The sequence below is a fragment of the Drosophila rhopaloa genome, unplaced genomic scaffold (genome assembly GCF_018152115.1).
Source record: "Drosophila rhopaloa isolate 14029-0021.01 unplaced genomic scaffold, ASM1815211v1 contig_155, whole genome shotgun sequence".
Classification (NCBI taxonomy): domain Eukaryota; kingdom Metazoa; phylum Arthropoda; class Insecta; order Diptera; family Drosophilidae; genus Drosophila; species Drosophila rhopaloa.
The window spans coordinates 3,796,040-3,814,602 of NW_025335034.1; the positions used below are offsets into that span (position 1 = coordinate 3,796,040).

The window sequence follows — 18,563 nt, forward strand, 5'->3', positions numbered from 1 at the left end:
AACCCTACCCCACTGTGCAAAAGGGCAATATGTTAATTAGATTTACCCCAGGGACGTCGCCCCGTTGGAAGCCACACAAAGTGTGGGTTTCTGGTTCAGAGCAGGCAAAGCTCAGTAGCAGCTTGAAGCGCATCGTCGGCGGTGAACGGAGAAATGGCCATGGACGACTACGACGATGACAGTAAGTAAGCCTAGGACGAAAGGATGCAGACCGTAAACTCCAAACCATTTACATCCCAGTGAGCAGCGTGGGCGTAACCACGGCACGGATCGAGAACCAACATCAGCAGCAGCACCAACAGCAGCATGGACACCACCAACAGGGCCAGAGCCAGTATAGCGCTGGGGCGGTGAAAGTGGGAGGATGGCGATACGAGGATGCGAGTCGCTACATCGGCGAGTGGAACCAGCGCGGACAGAAGCACGGCATCGGGCATCTGCAGTTCGCCGATGGCACCCGCTACGATGGCCAGTTCCAGGAGGGTCTCAGCCAAGGAGTGGGCTGCCTCTGGTTCGCGGATGGCGCAAAGTCAGTTCCGATAATATCGAAGATGCAAACCTTCAGAAAAATAAATTCTTTGTTCCTAATCGGTCTTTAAAAATAATTGCTTTTAACACAAATATTATTTCATTCATAATCGTAACGTAATATCCTTCTTTAATTATTGGCAACAGTAATACAATGAGTACCTGTAGTAAGGAAGGAAACAAAAATTAGACAGCAATTTTTATGTTTTTATCGGTATAAGTGCAGGAAAATTTATCAAAGCTTCTTTCTTTTCGTATAACATAAAAGTTGGTTTGCATCCGTGTGAAAAATAATGAGATTTGACATTCAATTTACTCATTCTCCAAACCAGATACGAAGGCGAATTCCATCAGGGATGGTTCCATGGTAACGGGATTTTCTGGCGTGCTGATGGCATGAAGTACGAAGGTGAGTTTCGTGGCGGAAAGATCTGGGGCCTGGGTCTGCTGACGTTCCAAGACTTCACGCACGGCTTTCCCAGGAACGAAGGCTTCTTCCAAGACTGCCGCTTTATGAGGCGGCGTCGGTGTCCTGAGGTAGTGCAGCGGGCTCAGAAGTGCGCTCTAATGGCACGTTCCCAGTGCGAACACCCCTACTAATCATAGGCGTCAGATTCTGTATGGAAAGGCCAAAAAGCCCGTTATGGCCACTTCTAATCGATTGAGAGAACTTAACATTTTGGCTTTCTTCGCTGTTCCATGTATTAAGAATGATATCTATAAAAGTGAGTCAAATATGTGTCCTTAACAAAGATTACATTAAAATAAAAATTTCTACGGAGTTACCCTGTTAAACATATACATGCCAAAAGGACGTTTGTCTTGAAAAAACATTAGCAAAATTACCTCTATAAGTATATGTTAACCTTACAGCCCAAAAAATTGTCCAATCATGAAAAGTGTTGGTTGGATTTGGATCGAAATCGATCTGCTATAAATCTAGGTGTGAAGATCCTTCATGATATTGAGGGCAGATTGAAATTAACACCTTCACAATGTAACATACATTGACACGAATATAATATGGCTGTATAAAACGGATATAATATCACGTTTATACCCCTAATATCTTTAAGACTAATTTGTCCAGAATGGTCCGAAATTGCAATCCGCCTCAAAGATTCTTTTTTTGAACCTTAATAAAAACAACAACAAAATATAAATATAAATCCTAGAATATGTGCGTTCGCTTATTGGCTTTAAAGTATTAACAAGAATGCTATTGTTCCTTGGCTAATTCCCACTAGCCGCTCCAACCAGGTACCAGGCATTCCTGGCCTTGACCGCCGTGTTTCGCACCAATCGCTTGGGATCATCCAAGGCAGCGGCCAGGGCCAGAGTAACATCCACTTTGTGGGGCAACAGAACGAAGGTGGGATACTTTGTAATGTCGTAGAGCAACTGCAGCGCCGCTATGCGAACTTGCTGTAAAGAAAAAAATAAAACATTTAATATATAAGGATTTTTTTCAGTATTTTCCTAATTTAGGATAGGACATTTCCCCAAAAAGCACTTACCATTGTGTGCTGGGCCTTATATTTTGAAAGCTCCAGGCAGCTGGGGATGAGGTGGGCCAAGTGCCCCTGGAAGTATGCGTCCTGCTGCCCTACAAACTTTTCACAAATGCCCAGTGCAATGCACAGCGACTGCGCCTCGTTGTGCTCCTCCAAACTCTTGAAGAGCAGCGGACCCAACTGCTCGATGTTTAGCTTGATCACTGCCTGCGGCGTGGCCTTCAGTACGTAGACGAAAGCCTTCAGGTGATGCACGCAGTAGTCGGCCAGCTTGCTGCCCATCTTTCCCATGATTGTATGGAAAAGCTTCTGCTTATACAAAAACTTAACCACTGGCAAATCCAGTTCTGGGTACTCAGCAGCAATGATGTCGAATCCCAGGGCAGCGGCAGTGCTCAAACTGGGATGCTTGAGAAGATCAGAGAGCTGAAAGAGAATGGAAATAAATATATAAAATGTATGTCATTTATATCAGATTATAAAAATAGTAATTACATCGCCAACGATATCGGCAGCCTCATCGAATCCCGCGACCACCAGACCCTTCCCCACCCAGGCAAGGATCTCCACTGCCCGCACGTCTCCTTTCTTGATGGCAATTTTAAGCTGTTGCGTGATCTTCTTAACCTTTCCTAAGTTGGCTGGATTGCTCTCCATCTTGTTGACCATGCTGCAGAGCAAGTGGTGGGCAATCACACGCAGCTGTTCATTGTCCGTGGATAGAGAGAGCTGGGTTAAATCGGTCAGCAATCGGTCAAAGTGGTCATCCAGAGCGATGTCTTTATGCAGGTAACCGAGCAGACCCTTAGTAATGTACAAATCAGCAGACACATTTAGGTTGAGTCCAGGAAGGTACTCGCTAACAATCGCGCTCTGCTCGGAGAGGGGCAGTTGTTGCGTGATACGACTCAATGCACCCGCAATCTGCTCCAGCGATTGAAGTGAAAGACCCTCAGTGTGCTGACCCAGCTCAATGAGCTTGTGCAGTAGATTGGACTCCTGCTGCAAATCCACGATGAAGCGCTGATCCTCCAGGAGGAGCAGTTTGTTCAACGCCTCTAGGGCCAGCAGACGAATGGGCTCCGCGGATGTGTTCTTGAACGACTGTGTCATTATTAAATCCAAAATGCGTTGAGTAAACGCCATCTGTGGCAGAAGGGGCAACAAATTGTCGTAAATCTTACGCTTTACAAAGTTGGAGAAGATTTCAAAATTGCGCACGCAGACGTCTATAAAGTTAGACTGCACTTCCACCGGTTGCAGAGCTCCAAGGCTGACTGTTAGTACAGTAAAGTCAAGATCGATGGACGGATGGCTAATAAGCTGAACCAGCGCTTTGTAGACTAATGCACGCTGTTTCTCGCTGAGAACCGGAGCACTTTCGTTAAGGACAGAAAGGGAGGCCTTTTGTAGTTCCAAATCCTCCTGTTTGGCATCAAAACCATCTTGTTCGATAAGTCGCAAAGAGGCGATAACATCGTCCTGCAAGGATTCTCGTATCGTTGTGTCCAGTTTCTGCAGAGAATCACGTAATGCGGACAGCTTATACACCTGGCTAACTATGTGGTAGATCTTGATCCGCTGTTCGGGCCCAACATCCGTGGCCTGCAGCTTTAGCAAAAAGCTGTTGAGGATCTTGTCCGCCGCATAGGGTGCATCTCCAGCTACACAAACCAAGGCAATGCCCGTGGCAGGATGAAACAGGCGTTGATTAACATCGCTGAGATGAGGCAGGATTACCCCCAGGATAGAGCTTTGGTAGCTGTGGCTTATATCGGGTAAGTGGGAAGCTCGCTCCAGAAGTGCAGACAATGCCTTCAAGGAGGCCTTAAGGATCTCTTCGTTGTCGTTCCCGGGAAATGTCTCTGTCTTCAGAGCTTGCCAGATCTGATCGAAGTGAGGCTCCAAAACAGAGGGTGGGAACTTCAAGGCAGCTTGGTGCTGAAAGATAAAGAATTGTTAGTAAGTGTAGGAGATTTAAAATCTACATTTTTCTTGCCAGCAGCTCTATGGAGTCCAGTTTGGCTACCAGCAGCTCGCTCTCCAGCTTTTCTATGGCCAGCACCACTGTGCCTTCCGCGAATTCGTTGTTGGCCACCAGGCAGTTGGTCAACTTTGCCGCCAACTCATCTCGGGTTATGGCCGCCGGATCCTGCTTGCTGGGATTAAAATCGATTGGGAAGTAACAAGCGAAGATCTCAAACATCTCTTCGGCCAAATGAAGCAACGGATAAGTGGACAGGTATTCAGGCATGAAGGTGAATATGATGTCAAGGTTGCGGGGATCACGCTCGCCATCAATAGAGTTGATCAGACCGTAGACAAAGTCACCGGCCATCGTCTGGAGCTCTGTAAGCAAAAGCAATGCGGTTGAATTTAAGTTTAAATTTTCTTATTTTCCTTTGATCTAATTTATAGGACATACAATCAAAAATTAAAGTTTTAAAAAACTTAAGACTACAAGAACGCTAAAGATAAGATAATTGCTTTTTTAATCAGCATACCACGGCGATTCGATACAAATTGAATTTAATCGCTGACATTTACTGTCATAGGTCATAATAATAGGTCATATATAATATAGTCTGTTTTAGAGATAATTTGTATAAATTAAAATTTAGTCATAATTTGCTATAAACCATATTGTATTTACTAATAATTTTTTAATGAAACAAAAACATATAAAAGTTGTTAATGGTCTGACAAATCAAATCAATCCTATGACTTCATTTTTTTCATATAAGATAAGCGAGTCTAAAAATTATCAGTTATGGGGAAAGCAGTGACTATTTAAATAATTTTTAAGCTAGATATTTAAGATACGGTAAAAATGTTGATTAAATACTATTGTCCTATGTCATCAAAAGTTTATATCACTTAAATTAATTGTGGTTAGAATAAAAAAAGTTATTAATACAAAAAATTAATGTTTGTCTATGCAAAATCGAAAAATTGTAGAAAGAGGTGTCTTCAAAAATTTAACTTAAATTTGATTTGAACAAATTTTTGTACTTAATAAGTTATATTCCTAAAAATAATAGTCAACTATTGAGTCAATTTGTATCACCATGGTGATGGCACAAAAAATGTTGAAAATTGGTTTTAATATGTTATGTCTCTAATCAAAAAATTATTCATAGTTCTGATTTAAATGTTGCACTTTAATTTGTGAAAGTGGCACATTTTGCTTTGAAAAAACCGGTCAGTTTAGGGCTGCGTATTAGAACAAAAGAAGGCAGTGCCGGTAACAGCCATTGTTAAATTCATTAGACAACGCGCAAACAGCCAGCTATTAAGGAGAAACTAAGACCTCACCCTTTTTGAAGTTGATCGTCAGGTACTGGAAGATGTTGAACAGCTTGGTGCGGTCGCCACGCGTCTGTGACTGGCAGGTGGTGTGCTCGAAAAATGACTGCAGGATTTGGGGAACCTGGGCGGGCGGCAAAGCCTTCATGTGGACGAGAGCATCGATACCGTCGATGATAGCGGGCATCACGTTGTGGTGGTCTCGAAGCCGGTCCATATAAAAGGTGCTGAGGAACTCCAACTGCCGCTCCTGGAGCAGATCCTGAGGGAGGGCGACCAGAACGGCGGACAGCAGGTTGGTTCCGGCCACTCGCTCCTCCATGTCAGGCGAGGAGAGAGCGAAGCCCAACTCCTCGGCCAAGGTTGATATGTCATACGCTTTGGATGACAAATCTGAAGAAAACAAAGGAATCTGTGTGAGAACGGTCGGTCTGTCGGGGATGCTGGTTGGAACATGCCCTCGGCTATCTGGGTGGCTGCCTTCAGAAGCTTCTTATCGCTCTTCAGAGCCTTCTCCAGGGTGGCACGCGTGGGCGTTGTCATTTCGGGCGCCGTCGCTTGCGTGGTGTCTAAATTTAATATATGTTTAAGCACGTTAAGCCGAAATGTTAAGAACCGATAACCGATGACTTGCCGTATGGGCCTTATCTATAATTCAGCGTTGCCGGACCTTATTGGATTTGTGCAGCCAGCATGGATTTTTTAGCAAAAAATCTAGCTAGATCCTTTTGAGTCCAAAATCTTCAGCAATTAATTTTTTTTTAATATACTTTCAAAGAAATATATTAATAAATCCGAGACTTAGGGGAATTTCCTATCGAATGTTTCAAGCAAAATATTAATTTTCACATTATTGCCATTTGTTCTGGTTTTTGCTAATCAAATTTAAAAAAAAAAAACTTGTTTTTTCTACAGCAAATGCTAAAACTCGATTTGGTCAAGTGTTAGCGTTGGCGATCATTTGTAACATATATAACTATATTTCAATTCTAAAGTAATGGTTTCGTCAAGATGCCGCGTTTGCATGGGGCTATCGAAAACATGGCCAATATATTTGGCCACTGCAGAACGGTAATTACTCAGAACACCACAAAACACACAACAACTCTAACGGGAAAATCAAGTTAACATTAATGGGTCTTTTGGAAAAAACTTTTGTTTTTAATTTACCAAACATTTGGAATATGTTACGAATAAACTGTTTTTGTGGGAGGGTTGCAACTTTAAAAAAATTATTTTCACAGAAAAATATTTTAACTTCCTTGTTTTGAAACATATACGGATATACTCTAATATTTTTATAGCTTTATAATTACGGTTTTATTATTATAAAAATCGGAGGAAAATTTATCGCAAATTAAAATCAATGTTTTTAAAAAAGTAGCAGTGGTAGTAAAATGTACTTACAAATACTTAGGAGATTAAGTTCCTCGTTGTATAACAAAGGACATTTTCGATTTTTGTTCCTTCTTAATCGAATTCAAGTAGGCCATGAATTTGAATTCATTACATTGTAAACCGTAATTTTCGTCAAAAGTTTTGCAATACGAGAAACCCAAAGTTTTAAATATAAAATATATATATTTATTCCTTATTTTCAAGTAGAGAAAAGGTCGGCATCATGTTTAATGGAATCCCAACGATGATGAAATATGCAGCTCGATCGCCATATCAGTGCGGTCCCAGTGGCTTTAGCTTTGACAATTGCTTGCGGTGAGTTTCATGTTGGTGTATGGCAAACTAGTTTTATTAATGGTTATAAGTAACCCCTTTTACAAAACGTTATTCTCCAATATTCCAATTAATTTTGTGACGATGGGACTAATGAATGTTTTACTCTATCCGAAATTTGTTTGGAAGATATATATGTAGCCCCCAGTATATTCGGGACTAAGTTCATAAGCCAAGTAGATAAAGCAGTTCTGTCCGTACAAACTATTATAGGTGTTGCACATTTATGTATGTATGTACATAGAAAGGCGAGTGAACATTTAAACTCTCCCGAACCCAAAAACGGAGATGGTGTAACATCGTTCAAAAACTATAGTGTTAAACAGAAACCTTTTCCGGATGTTAATTATCATTATACTTCCTGTTGTCATCGGAAAAATGAAAAACTTTCCCCACAAGGTTGCACAACAAAGTTCTGCTTGTACATTTGACTCTCAATAAAAAAGAGCAAGTTCCATTATTACCGGTCTCATCAGATCTAGATATTTCTACTTACTTGGTTGAGTGTAAAGCCCAACTACAGATTGACTACTGTTGGTGTAAAATCGTACTAAATTCCAAACTAAACTTTGTAGATATTAAACTTATGTATTATATTTAACAGCTCCTTTTCCAGGAGTAATCACCTGGGCTTAGGACAGAATGTATGTCACATTTAGACAGACAGCGTTTAATTAAATTAAAACAAATTAATGTTATTATGGCCAAGATCTATCATCCTGTTTTCCTTGCTGTTTGGACACTCAGATTCATCTGATACCATGGACCGATAGGAACGAATTACACTTCAATGGCAAGGTAGCGCGAAAACTAAGAGGTGTTCTTTGAAAAATGTTATTTTTTGACACGCAAGAAGCTTAGATATTTTTCTGAAGCAATAGAAACTTTTAATAAGTGTATTTTTGTTCAACCTATGATATAATTATTTTTAAATTATGAGTTTTTATTATCGTTATAGGCAGATAGCACTAGGATACAATTAATAAAGAATATGATTATGACCCAGTGCCTCCAAAATAGGCAATACCCTGGCACCCACATTTTAAATAGAATAAATAGAACAGAAAAGGGAAGGGGTTTGTCTGTATTGTAGACAAAAAACAGCAATACAATTTTTTTAAAGTTGTAAAACAAATTTATAAATTTTGTAATAAGTTTCTTTTTTTTCCTTTTGACAGGAACGAAAGACTCGTCGAAAACGGTATTTCGGTGCCGAACCGTATCAGCACTGGCACCACCATAGTGGGCGTCACTTATGACGGAGGCGTAATCATTGGCGCTGATTCCAGGGCCACCAACGGAAACATAATACCCTCGAAAAATAGCAGCAAAATTTATCAGCTGCAGAGCAATATTTTGTAGGTACATTCTCTATCAACGGATTTTGTATCACGCATTTAAAAGCCTTGCATGATTAAACCAAAGACCAATATAAACTTTATATTGGTCTTTGATTAAACGGTAGGTTTTAATCCCAGCTGTCATCCCACTCGAAAATATAAAACAAACTGATCCATCGTGTCATTTGTTTTGAAAAAAAAGAAAACAGTTAATTTGCTTTAAAACCTCTCGAAGAGAGTTCTTGGTATTGAGTGAACGGTTTTTTCAATGTTTGGAAACATGCAGGGCTCTTATGTATATTTTGTACAAATGTAATCAATTTTTTTTTTATCATACTGACTTATTTACAGTCATGGAAAAAATAATAGAAACGACAATTTTTTTTCGTATTTTTCAAACTTTTCTTCAGTCAATTTTTTTTTTTTTAAAGTTTAATAATTTTGATTGATAGTCGATTCAATTATGTGTCAAAATATACCAAAACAATAATTTTCAAAAAACGTTATGAACTAAAAAATAATTTTTAAAATTTTTAGGCCTGGAAAAAATAATAGAAACGACTGAGTTAATTCTATGAAAAACAGTTTTGTAGCGTCAAAGCCTATTAGTTTAGATGGTAACTTTAATATATTGTTGTGCCACCGCTATTTTTAATGACTTTGGTTCAGCGGTGTCCCATTGAATCCACTAAATTGGCACAAATTGATGGTTCAATGGAGTACCACTCAGAATGCACTTTCTTCCACAAATCTTCCCTAGTTTTGGACTTAAGCCCACCAAGCCTCTTCTTTATTATCCCCCAAAGGTGCTCTATAGGATTTAAGTCTGGGGACTGCGATTACGGCTATTCATCACAATAATAAGCGCGCAACATCGGTGAATTTCGACAGGCGGCTTGTTAGAAAATCAAATAAAAATACCTTTCTCTCGTCGAAACATATCAAAAATGATTTGAATGCACCGGTTACAAGTCGAACCATAAGAAATAGGCTGATTGAAGCCGATCTAAAAGCCCATTCACACCGAAAGGTACCATACCTCAGCAAGAAAAATATCGACAAACGTGTACATTTCACGAAGGTGCATTTATTGCGCTCCAATTGGAAAAATAGGTTGTGGTCGGACGAAACCAAGATGAATTTGTTTGGATCTGATGGGGAACCACATGTATGGCGCCCTAAGAATACCGCCCACGATTCAAAGTCCTCTATTAAAGCCGTTAAACATGGAGGTGCGAAACTCATGTTGTGGAGATGCTTTTCCCAGTCGGGTTTTGGTCCAATACATTTGATAAAGGAAAAAATGTGTGCCACCCACTACGTAGAGATACTCGACAGCATAATGCTACGTTATGCTGAAGAGGAAATGCCAATTGAATGGAAGTTTCAGCAGGATAATGACCCGAACCATTCTTCAAAGCTGGCCAAGAAATGGTTTGTAGACAACGAAGTTCCCTTGATGGAATAGCCTTCGCAGTCCCCAGACTTAAATCCTATAGAGCACCTTTGGGGGATAATAAAGAAGAGGCTTGGTGGGCTTAAGTCCAAAACTAGGGAAGATTTGTGGAAGAAAGTGAATTCTGAGTGGTACTCCATTGAACCATCAATTTGTGCCAATTTGGTGGATTCAATGGGACACCGCTGAACCAAAGTCATTAAAAATAGCGGTGGCACAACAATATATTAAAGTTACCATCTAAACTAATAGGCTTTGACGCTACAAAACTGTTTTTCATAGAATTAACTCAGTCGTTTCTATTATTTTTTCCAGGCCTAAAAATTTTAAAAATTATTTTTTAGTTCATAACGTTTTTTGAAAATTATTGTTTTGGTATATTTTGACACATAATTGAATCGACTATCAATCAAAATTATTAAACTTAAAAAAAAAAAAAATTGACTGAAGAAAAGTTTAAAAAAACCGAAAAAAAATTGTCGTTTCTATTATTTTTTCCATGATTGTATATTGCTTACTTTTACAAGTGCTGGTGGTGCCGGAGTCGCACAAGACACAGCTGCCTTGATGGATGTGACGAGGGCGCAACTGGAACTCCATCGCATGAACACCGGATTCCGGACAATGCCAGTGTGCTGTGCCAACCAGTTGGTAAGGCAGTTGCTCTTCCGCTTCAATGGAAACATGAAGTCCAATGTGATAATTGGTGGCGTGGACCCGGATTACGGATCGCAACTATTTTGTACCCGGTTCGATGGCACCACTAACAGTGTCCAATTCACGTCCCTGGGCTCCGGTAATATGCCGGCCATGGCCGTGCTGGATTCGCGATGGACAGCGGATCTGGACGAGGAATCTGCCCGCGACCTCGTCTGCGATGCCGTAACCGTTGGCGTGGACAATGACCTTAACTCGGGCAGCAAAGTATGCCTGTGCATCATTCGCTCTGACTTCTCGGTACACCGGGAAGAGTTGGATCTCGCCAAGAGTACGCCGGTTCGAGGCTTTCCGCTGGTTATGAAGCCCGGCTGCACCGCCATTCTTTCCACCATCGAACATAGAGTAGTGCCTTGGGGGGAGGCTCCGGTTCGAGACGGTCCTGGAAGTAATCGTGGTGGTGGAGGAGAAAAGGAAAATCGCAGGCGAGAGCACGAAAATCATGGCCCACCCAAGTCCAAAAAGAGAAGGATGGAATAAAACCTGAATGCCCTCTTGTTCGACCCTCTTTCCCCCTTTCCATCTTACTACACTTCTTACCTTTTGGCGGGCGCCAAAAAGTTTTTTTATTGCCCAAATTATTTTGTTAGTTTATTGAATATTATATTTTTGTAAAGCTAATCCAAAATTTTTTTAGTTAAAAAACCTTTAAATAAGTTGAATATTTTAAAATGTTAGTTTTTCGTTCAGTGCCAGAAATAATATTACGTAAAGTTAACCAATTCAAGGGATTTAAAATAATGGTTTGCTTAATTTGCAATAAGGTAATTGTGAAAGAATAAATTACTTAATTACAGTGCTATACTAAAATTTAAGCTATTTCTCCATTTTTTATTTTTGTTCAAAAGAAAAAATACGATATTTTATATCGGTTCTAGTTCGAATTAACTAAATTATTTGGCTTTGCAATCAAGGTCTAAAGATTAGATGTATTCCCCATTCGCATCTTTACTTTGCGATCTTGGTGACTTTCAGTGTTTTCAGCACCCCTAGAAACTATCGATAGCTGTCGACTGTTGCACGACTGTTTAAAAACGCAACAGGGTGCCAATTGGCCGGGCACAGCCATCCGATATATTGATGACCCGCTCACCACTAGCAGTCGCACATCATTAGTATTACAAACACAGGCAGCAGCAGTTTATTTTAGCTACCGCAGCGCCTTTAACTAAAAACTAAATAAGTTTCGCATTAATTTTGCGCTTGGAACGCCGCGTAACAAAGCTAGTACACTAATGTCCATAACCGTAAGTCGCCCGCCGTCGCACAGTTATTGTAGTAGTGGCTGGGTCTGCGAGACGTCAGCGTTGTTGTTCCTGCAGCTGCAGACGCCCCCACGTAGCTGGAAATAAAAAAAGAAACGAAAATGTTGCCAAGTGCCGATTGCAAAGTGCAGTTCCCAGTTTCCAAAGGCTTGCAATTAACTTGAAATCTATTTAAATCGCCTTAATTTGTCCCAAAGTGCGCGAATGTGTGTGTGTGTGTGCCGCTGAAACCTGAGCTCTATGTGCGTGCATGTGTGTGTGCGAGCGTTAATTTTGTTGTTGTCTGTTTTTTTTTTGTTTTTTTTTGCATACGACGTTTCGAGTTGAAAGAATTATTCAAAGCCAACAAGGTCGGTCGCCTTATTTGGCTCATAATAATTTAATACATTTTCCAATCGGCATTTTGGCCCACGTCCCGCCTTGGAAGCGGAATTGAAAATGGGAGCGCGTTGCGTTTAAATTTGGTGTCAACTCGGCGGCTGTGTGCTTTTTAATTTATAATTAGCAGCGCACTTGGGTCGTTGCCACTGGTATCTTCTATTATTTGCACTTGTCGCCTGGTTTTCCTCCTTTTTTTATTGTTTCTGAGGCTCACTTTCCATTTTTACCTGCAAGGCGAGCGAGTGACGAAGTCGCTTCCGTTCTATTGTTCCCTTGCCACTAACACTTGGAGAAACTTACGCACTCGAACGCTTTAATTGGAACTAATCTCTATCTCTCGTTTTTGGCCACAATGACGACAACCTGTTTTGATGTTCCGATCACCAGTTACTGCGAGGTGGTAAGCAAAAGACAACCACTTGCGTAGGAATGACCGTAATGGCCAAGACTACGATCGAAGAAATATGCGAGAATGCCAAATTAGCGCGGGACATGGCTCTGACGGGCAACTACGACTCGGCCTGCATCTACTACGAGGGCCTCCAGGGGCTGCTCGTCCGCCAGCTTAAGGCCACTGCGGATCCTCTGCGCAAGGGCAAGTGGAGCATGGTAAGATACTCCCCATTTCCTTCACTCCCTAAAATAGAGTATAGATAGTTCTTAAATGGGGAGCAAGCTCATTAACATAGGACTAACCGCTTTAAGTGTCATCAGGGTTGGTTGACCTGAATAATGCAAAGGCAGTTAAAGGATATGGTCGTCCGGATTGGAAAAAACTTAACCAACATCTCTAAGCTCTGACAGATTGAGAAATGCAGTCTTTCAGTCCAGAAACTAAGTACAACAATCAGGTCGTACTTATCACAATAAGATAGTTGTCAACTACCATCTCAAAAAATTGAACATTCATACATAGATCGTAAACGGTAGAACAAGCTCATAAACTGGAAAAAACAGGCTTTAATGTCATTAACTAACTCTAAAGCAACAAAATCATCAGTAACTGACCTCATAAGTTGTAAGTCTGCTTAAGGATGTATTCATCCAATTCAAACAAAGCTGAGCAGATTCCCCCAATTTCCTAACGAACGTCAACTCAATCCAAGCTTCAGAATTAGGTTTATTGAATAGAATTCCACTTTTCTTTTATGTAGATTATGGTTTGAGATTTGCATGTTATAACGTAGATCGAAAATTGAACAATGTTATATACATATTTTAAATAAGTAGGTGCAACATTTTTTTTATCATTTTTTCTCTGATCCGAAAGATTTTTAAACTTGATTAATATAGTCCTATTGCACCATATGTTTTCTTACAAAATAACTAGGCATCTTTCGAGCAATCATTTATCACCTTTTACTTGTCATCAATTTGCAGATCAACCAGCAAATTAGCCAAGAGCACGCCAAGATCAAGGCCATCCAGCGCACCCTACAAGACATCTCGCTCGACCTACAGAGCACAAAATTCGCCCACAAGCTTCGCCACCAGCTTAGCGAAGAGAGCACCACCAGCAAAGATCCATCCGCCTGGTTTAAGCCGGACCCCGACATTTGGACGCCTCCGCCCAAGGATCCCGATGTGTGGGGTCCTCCGAAACCACCACCCACTACTCAGGCTGTGGGCCGTCGAGCCGCACCGAACAACAATCGCCGCACCACAACGGCAACTCAGAATAGCCGCCCTAGCAGCACAATCCCACAGAGCACTGCCCGGAACGGAGCGGCCTCGACACGCAATTCCCGTAACTCGATGTCAGCCGCAGCACCAAACAGTGGAGCACGCACCACCAATGGACGGGTAGGCGGACGCAAGCTGTCCACATCGAACAACACCAACGAGGCTAGGGACGACGACTCCACTGCTGCAGGCAGCAATGGCGGAGGAGCCGCCGGCGAGGGGGAGAACGGGGATCAGCAGGCCCAGGAGGAGGAGCGCAAGTTCCAGCCCAACAACCACATCGAAGCCGAGCTAGTCGACATCCTTGGTAAGTGAAATGTGATCTCTGAAAGTTTGGCAGTTATCTTAATACATAGTTAGCCAATTTGACTCAGCTGGTATTAGATCTGATCAACAGCAAAATAAGAAATCCCAATTAGATAATCAATCCTCTCTTTGCAGAACGTGATATTCTTCAAAAGGATCCCAAAGTGCGTTGGAGCGACATTGCCGACCTGCACGACGCCAAGCGGCTGCTGGAGGAGGCCGTCGTGCTGCCCATGCTCATGCCGGACTACTTCAAGGTGCGTCACCGTCTTTTTTTGTTTACTCTGAATCACTTCCCGCTGAGGCCTATCTACGGTTAGCACGGAGTTAGGTCAACAAACGCGCTTTTGTAGTGCTATGTTTGCTGGGCTATAGGGTTCTATATATTTAGTCAACTGTTTACAAAATGCATCGCAGCTGCTTTATCAACTGTTACTGCTATTTTAATGACTTTTGATGAGTGAAGCCTTTGTCAGTCTATTATAGAATTACTAAGAGTTGTCTGAAGGGCCATCTTTATTGCGACTTGAAGTTTTCATTTGTTAAAGTTGATATTTGTTTGCTATCTTGTTGCAAGTTTATGCGGTCAAATTTATTGAAATTTACAATGCCAAGCAAGAATGCATAGATACCAAATAACCTGTATGTTCTTATAGTTTTAATAAAATATTAATTTGAAAATTTTGAAATTTCCGCAACTGGTATCCATTTTTCCAATAACTCAAATAAAAAGCTCCCATGCAGTGGACGTCGTGTTTTGTTATTGCAGAATTCTTTAAAACTACATTTTTATTTTAAGTGTGTATCTGAAAAATTAATAACTTAACCCAAATTATACAACATTTTATTTATTTTGCAAGAATTGTCATTTACAAGAATTGTCATTTGCAAGAATTGTAATTTTTAAAAATAGTTCAAATAACAAATTCAAAATTGGTATATTCAATCAGTAGTGTGAGCAAAATTTGAATAAAATTGGTTAAACATTGTGTGTCTCTACCGGTCTTAAAATATTTAGTTTTGACAAAAAACGCGATTGGATTAAGACGAGTACCCCAGTGAACAAAAGGGTCCAACTAACTATACCCTCCACAAATGTATATATTCGATCTGTAAAACTTCACAATATACGAAAATGATTTAATATTTTACTTTATTTTGATTATTTATCCTTCAAACAGGGAATACGGCGGCCCTGGAAGGGAGTTCTGATGGTGGGACCCCCCGGTACCGGCAAGACAATGCTCGCCAAGGCGGTGGCCACTGAGTGCGGAACGACCTTCTTCAACGTGAGCTCTGCCACCCTTACATCCAAGTACCGCGGTGAGTCAGAGAAGATGGTGCGGCTGCTGTTTGAGATGGCGCGCTTCTATGCGCCCAGCACAATCTTTATCGACGAAATCGACTCCCTGTGCTCACGTAGAGGGTCGGAGTCGGAGCACGAGGCATCGCGCCGCGTAAAGTCGGAACTGCTAGTCCAAATGGACGGAGTGGGTGGCGGAGAGGAACAAGCCAAGGTGGTGATGGTGCTGGCTGCTACAAACTTTCCCTGGGATATTGATGAAGCGTTGCGACGCCGACTAGAGAAGCGCATTTACATCCCTCTGCCATCGGATGAAGGACGCGAGGCGCTGCTAAAGATCAATCTGCGGGAGGTGAAGGTGGACGATAGCGTCGATCTTACCTACGTAGCCAACGAGCTAAAGGGATATTCCGGAGCTGACATCACAAACGTCTGCAGGTGGGTAAAACAGACTTGATTTTTTTGTAAACAATTTAGTCTATTCACTTTCATTATTGTATTTAATAAACTACTACACAATAATACTATACCTTGGCATTACAGAGAAGCCAGTATGATGTCGATGAGGCGGAAGATCGCTGGCCTTACCCCAGAGCAGATCCGACAGTTAGCCACTGAGGAGGTGGACCTGCCCGTGTCCAACAAGGACTTCAACGAGGCCATGAGTCGCTGCAACAAGAGCGTGTCCCGGGCGGACCTGGATAAGTACGAGAAGTGGATGAAGGAGTTCGGCTCGTCATGATGGCGTTGCCCACGTGAATGGCTAGCAATTGTAGGAATATATTTTTGAATAGCCTTAGATATGCGCTTAAGTCTTTAAGCTTTTAAAGTGAGAACCGAACCGATCCAAGCCGAACGGAAGAGTTGAACATATTTTATATATAACATTTTGCATATACGATACAATCTATATATTTACATATATACATTGAACCGGAGGCCGTTGGAATTCTAAAAGACTAACCGTTCTCAAAGAGGAAACACAAATGCAAAACTGAAATTGAATCGAAGTCGAGATATAGGCAATATGTTTATATATACATAACAAACACACCCACACACTCCATGAAGCACAATCCTTCCAACTAATCGTTAACCCACAATCACACTCTATATGCAATAAGGAACCGCTTTAATCGCCGCCTAGCCTTGGCCCCATACTCCCACGATATGCACACTCCAAATCGTTTCATATTTTTATCCAAAAAATTTATTTTTAACAAGAAATGTTCACTGTCTAATATTAATGTTAATTTTCGCTTAATTTATACATATACATATATATTATCATAGTTTAGTGCAGGCAGAGATGTAGAGCACCTCAAACGTTAATTTTAAAGCAGCTAGAACGTTCCCTCTGATTTGCAAATAACCCACTGTAATCAGAAGAAGAAACTGAAGCAATATGTACTTAAAGTGAGGATTCTGAAATTTTAAACAATAAACACAGTTTTTAACTATATGAAGATACTTTTTTGGAATATTGGGTGCTTTCGGAAAATGATTTTTTTGCGAAGATCAATTTTGATCGGATAGTATCACATCCTAAAGCTGGCATTAAAATGATCAGACTTAACTTGTCTAAACTAGTACGCCGTTTTGCCAAATAAGTCATTATACCTGTTTTTATCTTTTAAAGTGATGGCAACTAAAAGAACGACATTGAAATGTAGCCCTAAAAAGGAAACGTAAAGCTAGCCTGACAAAGAAACTTTTGTTTATTACATTTATAACTGATCGAATAAACTCGCCTGGTGAAAGTTGATGCGCAGTGGCAGTTAAATATGCTACGAACAGAGGCCAATAGCTCAGTAGGGTCTGGTCGGCGGGGGCATGGGCATCAGGGGACCCATCATGGGGTATGGAGCGGAGCCGCCTGCCGAAGGATAAAATCCGCCAGAGGGCAAGTTTCCGTAGGTTGGCAAAGAAGCGTTGGGCGGAGGACCCTGGCGCTGTTTGCGCATAAGGTCCTGCATCTTCTCGGCCTTGAGGCGACGCAGGTGCATGGTCCGCCGGCTGGCGAGGAACTCCTCCAGGAAGGCCTCAACCCCGAGATCGCTGTCGTTGAACTTCTTGATCATCTCCTCGGTCTGCTCCTCGCTCTCGGAGGCTGCGGTCTGCAACAGTGCCAGTGACGTTTCTGGACCCACTCCGCCTGACTTTTCCTTGAGCTCGGACAGCTTCTCCTGCACAGAGGAGCAACGAGTGCGTCCCTCCTCCGACAGCTCTGCCAGGTGACCACGCAGCTCTATGATCTGTGGCTCCCGCTCTATGTTTCGCTCAGCTCGACTCCGATTGTCCTCGAAAACGCTGGTCTTCTGTGTTCGCAGCCCTTGGAGCACCTCGTCCACCTTTTCGTCTAGCTTGTCGTCGTTGTTCAACAGCTCCTTCAGCTCATCGGAGCCCATTGGCGTAAGGGAGGCCTGCAATTGGTTCATGTATTCCTGGTACATTTTTGCAGACTGTGTGGGACTTCGTCGACTATCAAACTATTTTAATTTTGCGACTTTATATTACTTTCAATGACTATTAGAGACTTAGAGCTGGAACAAAGCCCGTGATAACAACGATATATCGATATTTTTACGATGTTAAATATCAACTGAACCACACTGACTAATATTTTCATACTACGCTTAAATTATAATAAGGGTATTCACTAAACGACACGATCGTTGAAAATTCGATAGAAATTTGAAGTTTTAGAGGGTGCCGGGGTATCGGAATATTTAAAATTTTTTGGAACTTAAGTCTCGTTTACACCGGTATTAAGTTTTAGGAATATCGAGTTTCCGGCTAAAGTGATCGGAAAATGCTGATTTAAAAATCCGATTTATACTTAAGCGCGTTTCCTACCGTCATTTGAATGACTGTTTACATCTCGCGTTTGAATGAAAACAGCGGGTTAAAGCATTAAAAAAAATGGTTTGGCCTATGGGTTAGCCACACATTAATACTATTAGTACTAGCAACGCTGTTTTATGCGAAATATGGGCAAAATATAGCTAATGGACAACAACAATACTTAACCCT

General features: G+C 41.4%; 5 protein-coding genes across 6 annotated transcripts; 3 read left to right on the top strand and 2 right to left on the bottom strand.

Annotated features, from left to right (window-relative positions):
- Window positions 1–71: 71 nt before the first annotated feature.
- On the top strand, window positions 72–1,327 carry LOC108039672 (MORN repeat-containing protein 4 homolog). Its single transcript, XM_017116748.2, has 3 exons — window positions 72–181; window positions 241–529; window positions 861–1,327. The coding sequence occupies exons 1-3, from the start codon at window positions 154–156 to the stop codon at window positions 1,126–1,128; spliced, it is 585 nt and encodes a 194-aa protein (XP_016972237.1). The 5' UTR covers window positions 72–153; the 3' UTR covers window positions 1,129–1,327.
- A 358-nt stretch (window positions 1,328–1,685) lies between these two features.
- LOC108039671 (MMS19 nucleotide excision repair protein) lies at window positions 1,686–5,992 on the bottom strand. Its single transcript, XM_017116747.2, has 6 exons — window positions 5,807–5,992; window positions 5,358–5,741; window positions 4,042–4,391; window positions 2,538–3,983; window positions 2,046–2,468; window positions 1,686–1,953 (listed from the first exon to the last, which is right to left on the bottom strand). Exons 1-6 carry the CDS (start codon window positions 5,889–5,891, stop codon window positions 1,762–1,764), a joined length of 2,880 nt encoding a protein of 959 aa, XP_016972236.2. The 5' UTR covers window positions 5,892–5,992; the 3' UTR covers window positions 1,686–1,761.
- A 910-nt stretch (window positions 5,993–6,902) lies between these two features.
- Window positions 6,903–11,231, top strand: LOC108039669 (proteasome subunit beta type-2). 2 transcript variants are annotated; one of them, XM_017116744.1, is made up of 3 exons: window positions 6,903–7,061; window positions 8,258–8,437; window positions 10,403–11,231. In XM_017116744.1, exons 1-3 carry the CDS (start codon window positions 6,970–6,972, stop codon window positions 11,070–11,072), a joined length of 942 nt encoding a protein of 313 aa, XP_016972233.1. In that variant the 5' UTR covers window positions 6,903–6,969; the 3' UTR covers window positions 11,073–11,231. The 2 variants fall into 2 exon arrangements, with proteins under 2 accessions (XP_016972233.1, XP_016972234.1); XM_017116745.1 differs by lacking the exon at window positions 6,903–7,061 and having other exon boundaries at window positions 8,331–8,441.
- Window positions 11,232–11,691: 460 nt separating this feature from the next.
- On the top strand, window positions 11,692–16,992 carry LOC108039674 (katanin p60 ATPase-containing subunit A-like 1). Its single transcript, XM_017116750.2, has 6 exons — window positions 11,692–11,839; window positions 12,626–12,847; window positions 13,619–14,228; window positions 14,363–14,484; window positions 15,409–15,968; window positions 16,074–16,992. Exons 1-6 carry the CDS (start codon window positions 11,828–11,830, stop codon window positions 16,270–16,272), a joined length of 1,725 nt encoding a protein of 574 aa, XP_016972239.2. The 5' UTR covers window positions 11,692–11,827; the 3' UTR covers window positions 16,273–16,992.
- On the bottom strand, window positions 16,718–18,091 carry LOC108039675 (vacuolar protein sorting-associated protein 37C). Its single transcript, XM_017116751.2, has one exon. The coding sequence runs from the start codon at window positions 17,981–17,983 to the stop codon at window positions 17,339–17,341; it is 645 nt and encodes a 214-aa protein (XP_016972240.1). The 5' UTR covers window positions 17,984–18,091; the 3' UTR covers window positions 16,718–17,338.
- Between the last annotated feature and the right edge of the window lie 472 nt (window positions 18,092–18,563).

Excerpts from the sequence above, each read along its gene's own strand:
- LOC108039672 (XM_017116748.2), top strand. The coding sequence starts at position 154 with ATGGCCATGGACGACTACGACGATGACA. Across the intron at positions 182-240 it reads GGACGACTACGACGATGACA|TGAGCAGCGTGGGCGTAACC; the intron begins GTAAGTAAGCCT and ends TTTACATCCCAG. Across the intron at positions 530-860 it reads TGGTTCGCGGATGGCGCAAA|ATACGAAGGCGAATTCCATC; the intron begins GTCAGTTCCGAT and ends TCTCCAAACCAG.
- LOC108039671 (XM_017116747.2), bottom strand. The coding sequence starts at position 5,891 with ATGACAACGCCCACGCGTGCCACCCTGGAGAAGGCTCTGAAGAGCGAT. Across the intron at positions 5,742-5,806 it reads AGCCACCCAGATAGCCGAGG|ATTTGTCATCCAAAGCGTAT; the intron begins GCATGTTCCAAC and ends TGTTTTCTTCAG. Across the intron at positions 3,984-4,041 it reads TGGACTCCATAGAGCTGCTG|CACCAAGCTGCCTTGAAGTT; the intron begins GCAAGAAAAATG and ends TTTATCTTTCAG.
- LOC108039669 (XM_017116744.1), top strand. The coding sequence starts at position 6,970 with ATGTTTAATGGAATCCCAACGATGATGAAATATGCAGCTCGATCGCCA. Across the intron at positions 7,062-8,257 it reads AGCTTTGACAATTGCTTGCG|GAACGAAAGACTCGTCGAAA; the intron begins GTGAGTTTCATG and ends TCCTTTTGACAG. Across the intron at positions 8,438-10,402 it reads CAGCTGCAGAGCAATATTTT|TGCTGGTGGTGCCGGAGTCG; the intron begins GTAGGTACATTC and ends TACTTTTACAAG.
- LOC108039674 (XM_017116750.2), top strand. Across the intron at positions 12,848-13,618 it reads GCAAGGGCAAGTGGAGCATG|ATCAACCAGCAAATTAGCCA; the intron begins GTAAGATACTCC and ends ATCAATTTGCAG. Across the intron at positions 14,229-14,362 it reads CGAGCTAGTCGACATCCTTG|AACGTGATATTCTTCAAAAG; the intron begins GTAAGTGAAATG and ends CTCTCTTTGCAG.
- LOC108039675 (XM_017116751.2), bottom strand. The coding sequence starts at position 17,983 with ATGTACCAGGAATACATGAACCAATTGCAGGCCTCCCTTACGCCAATG.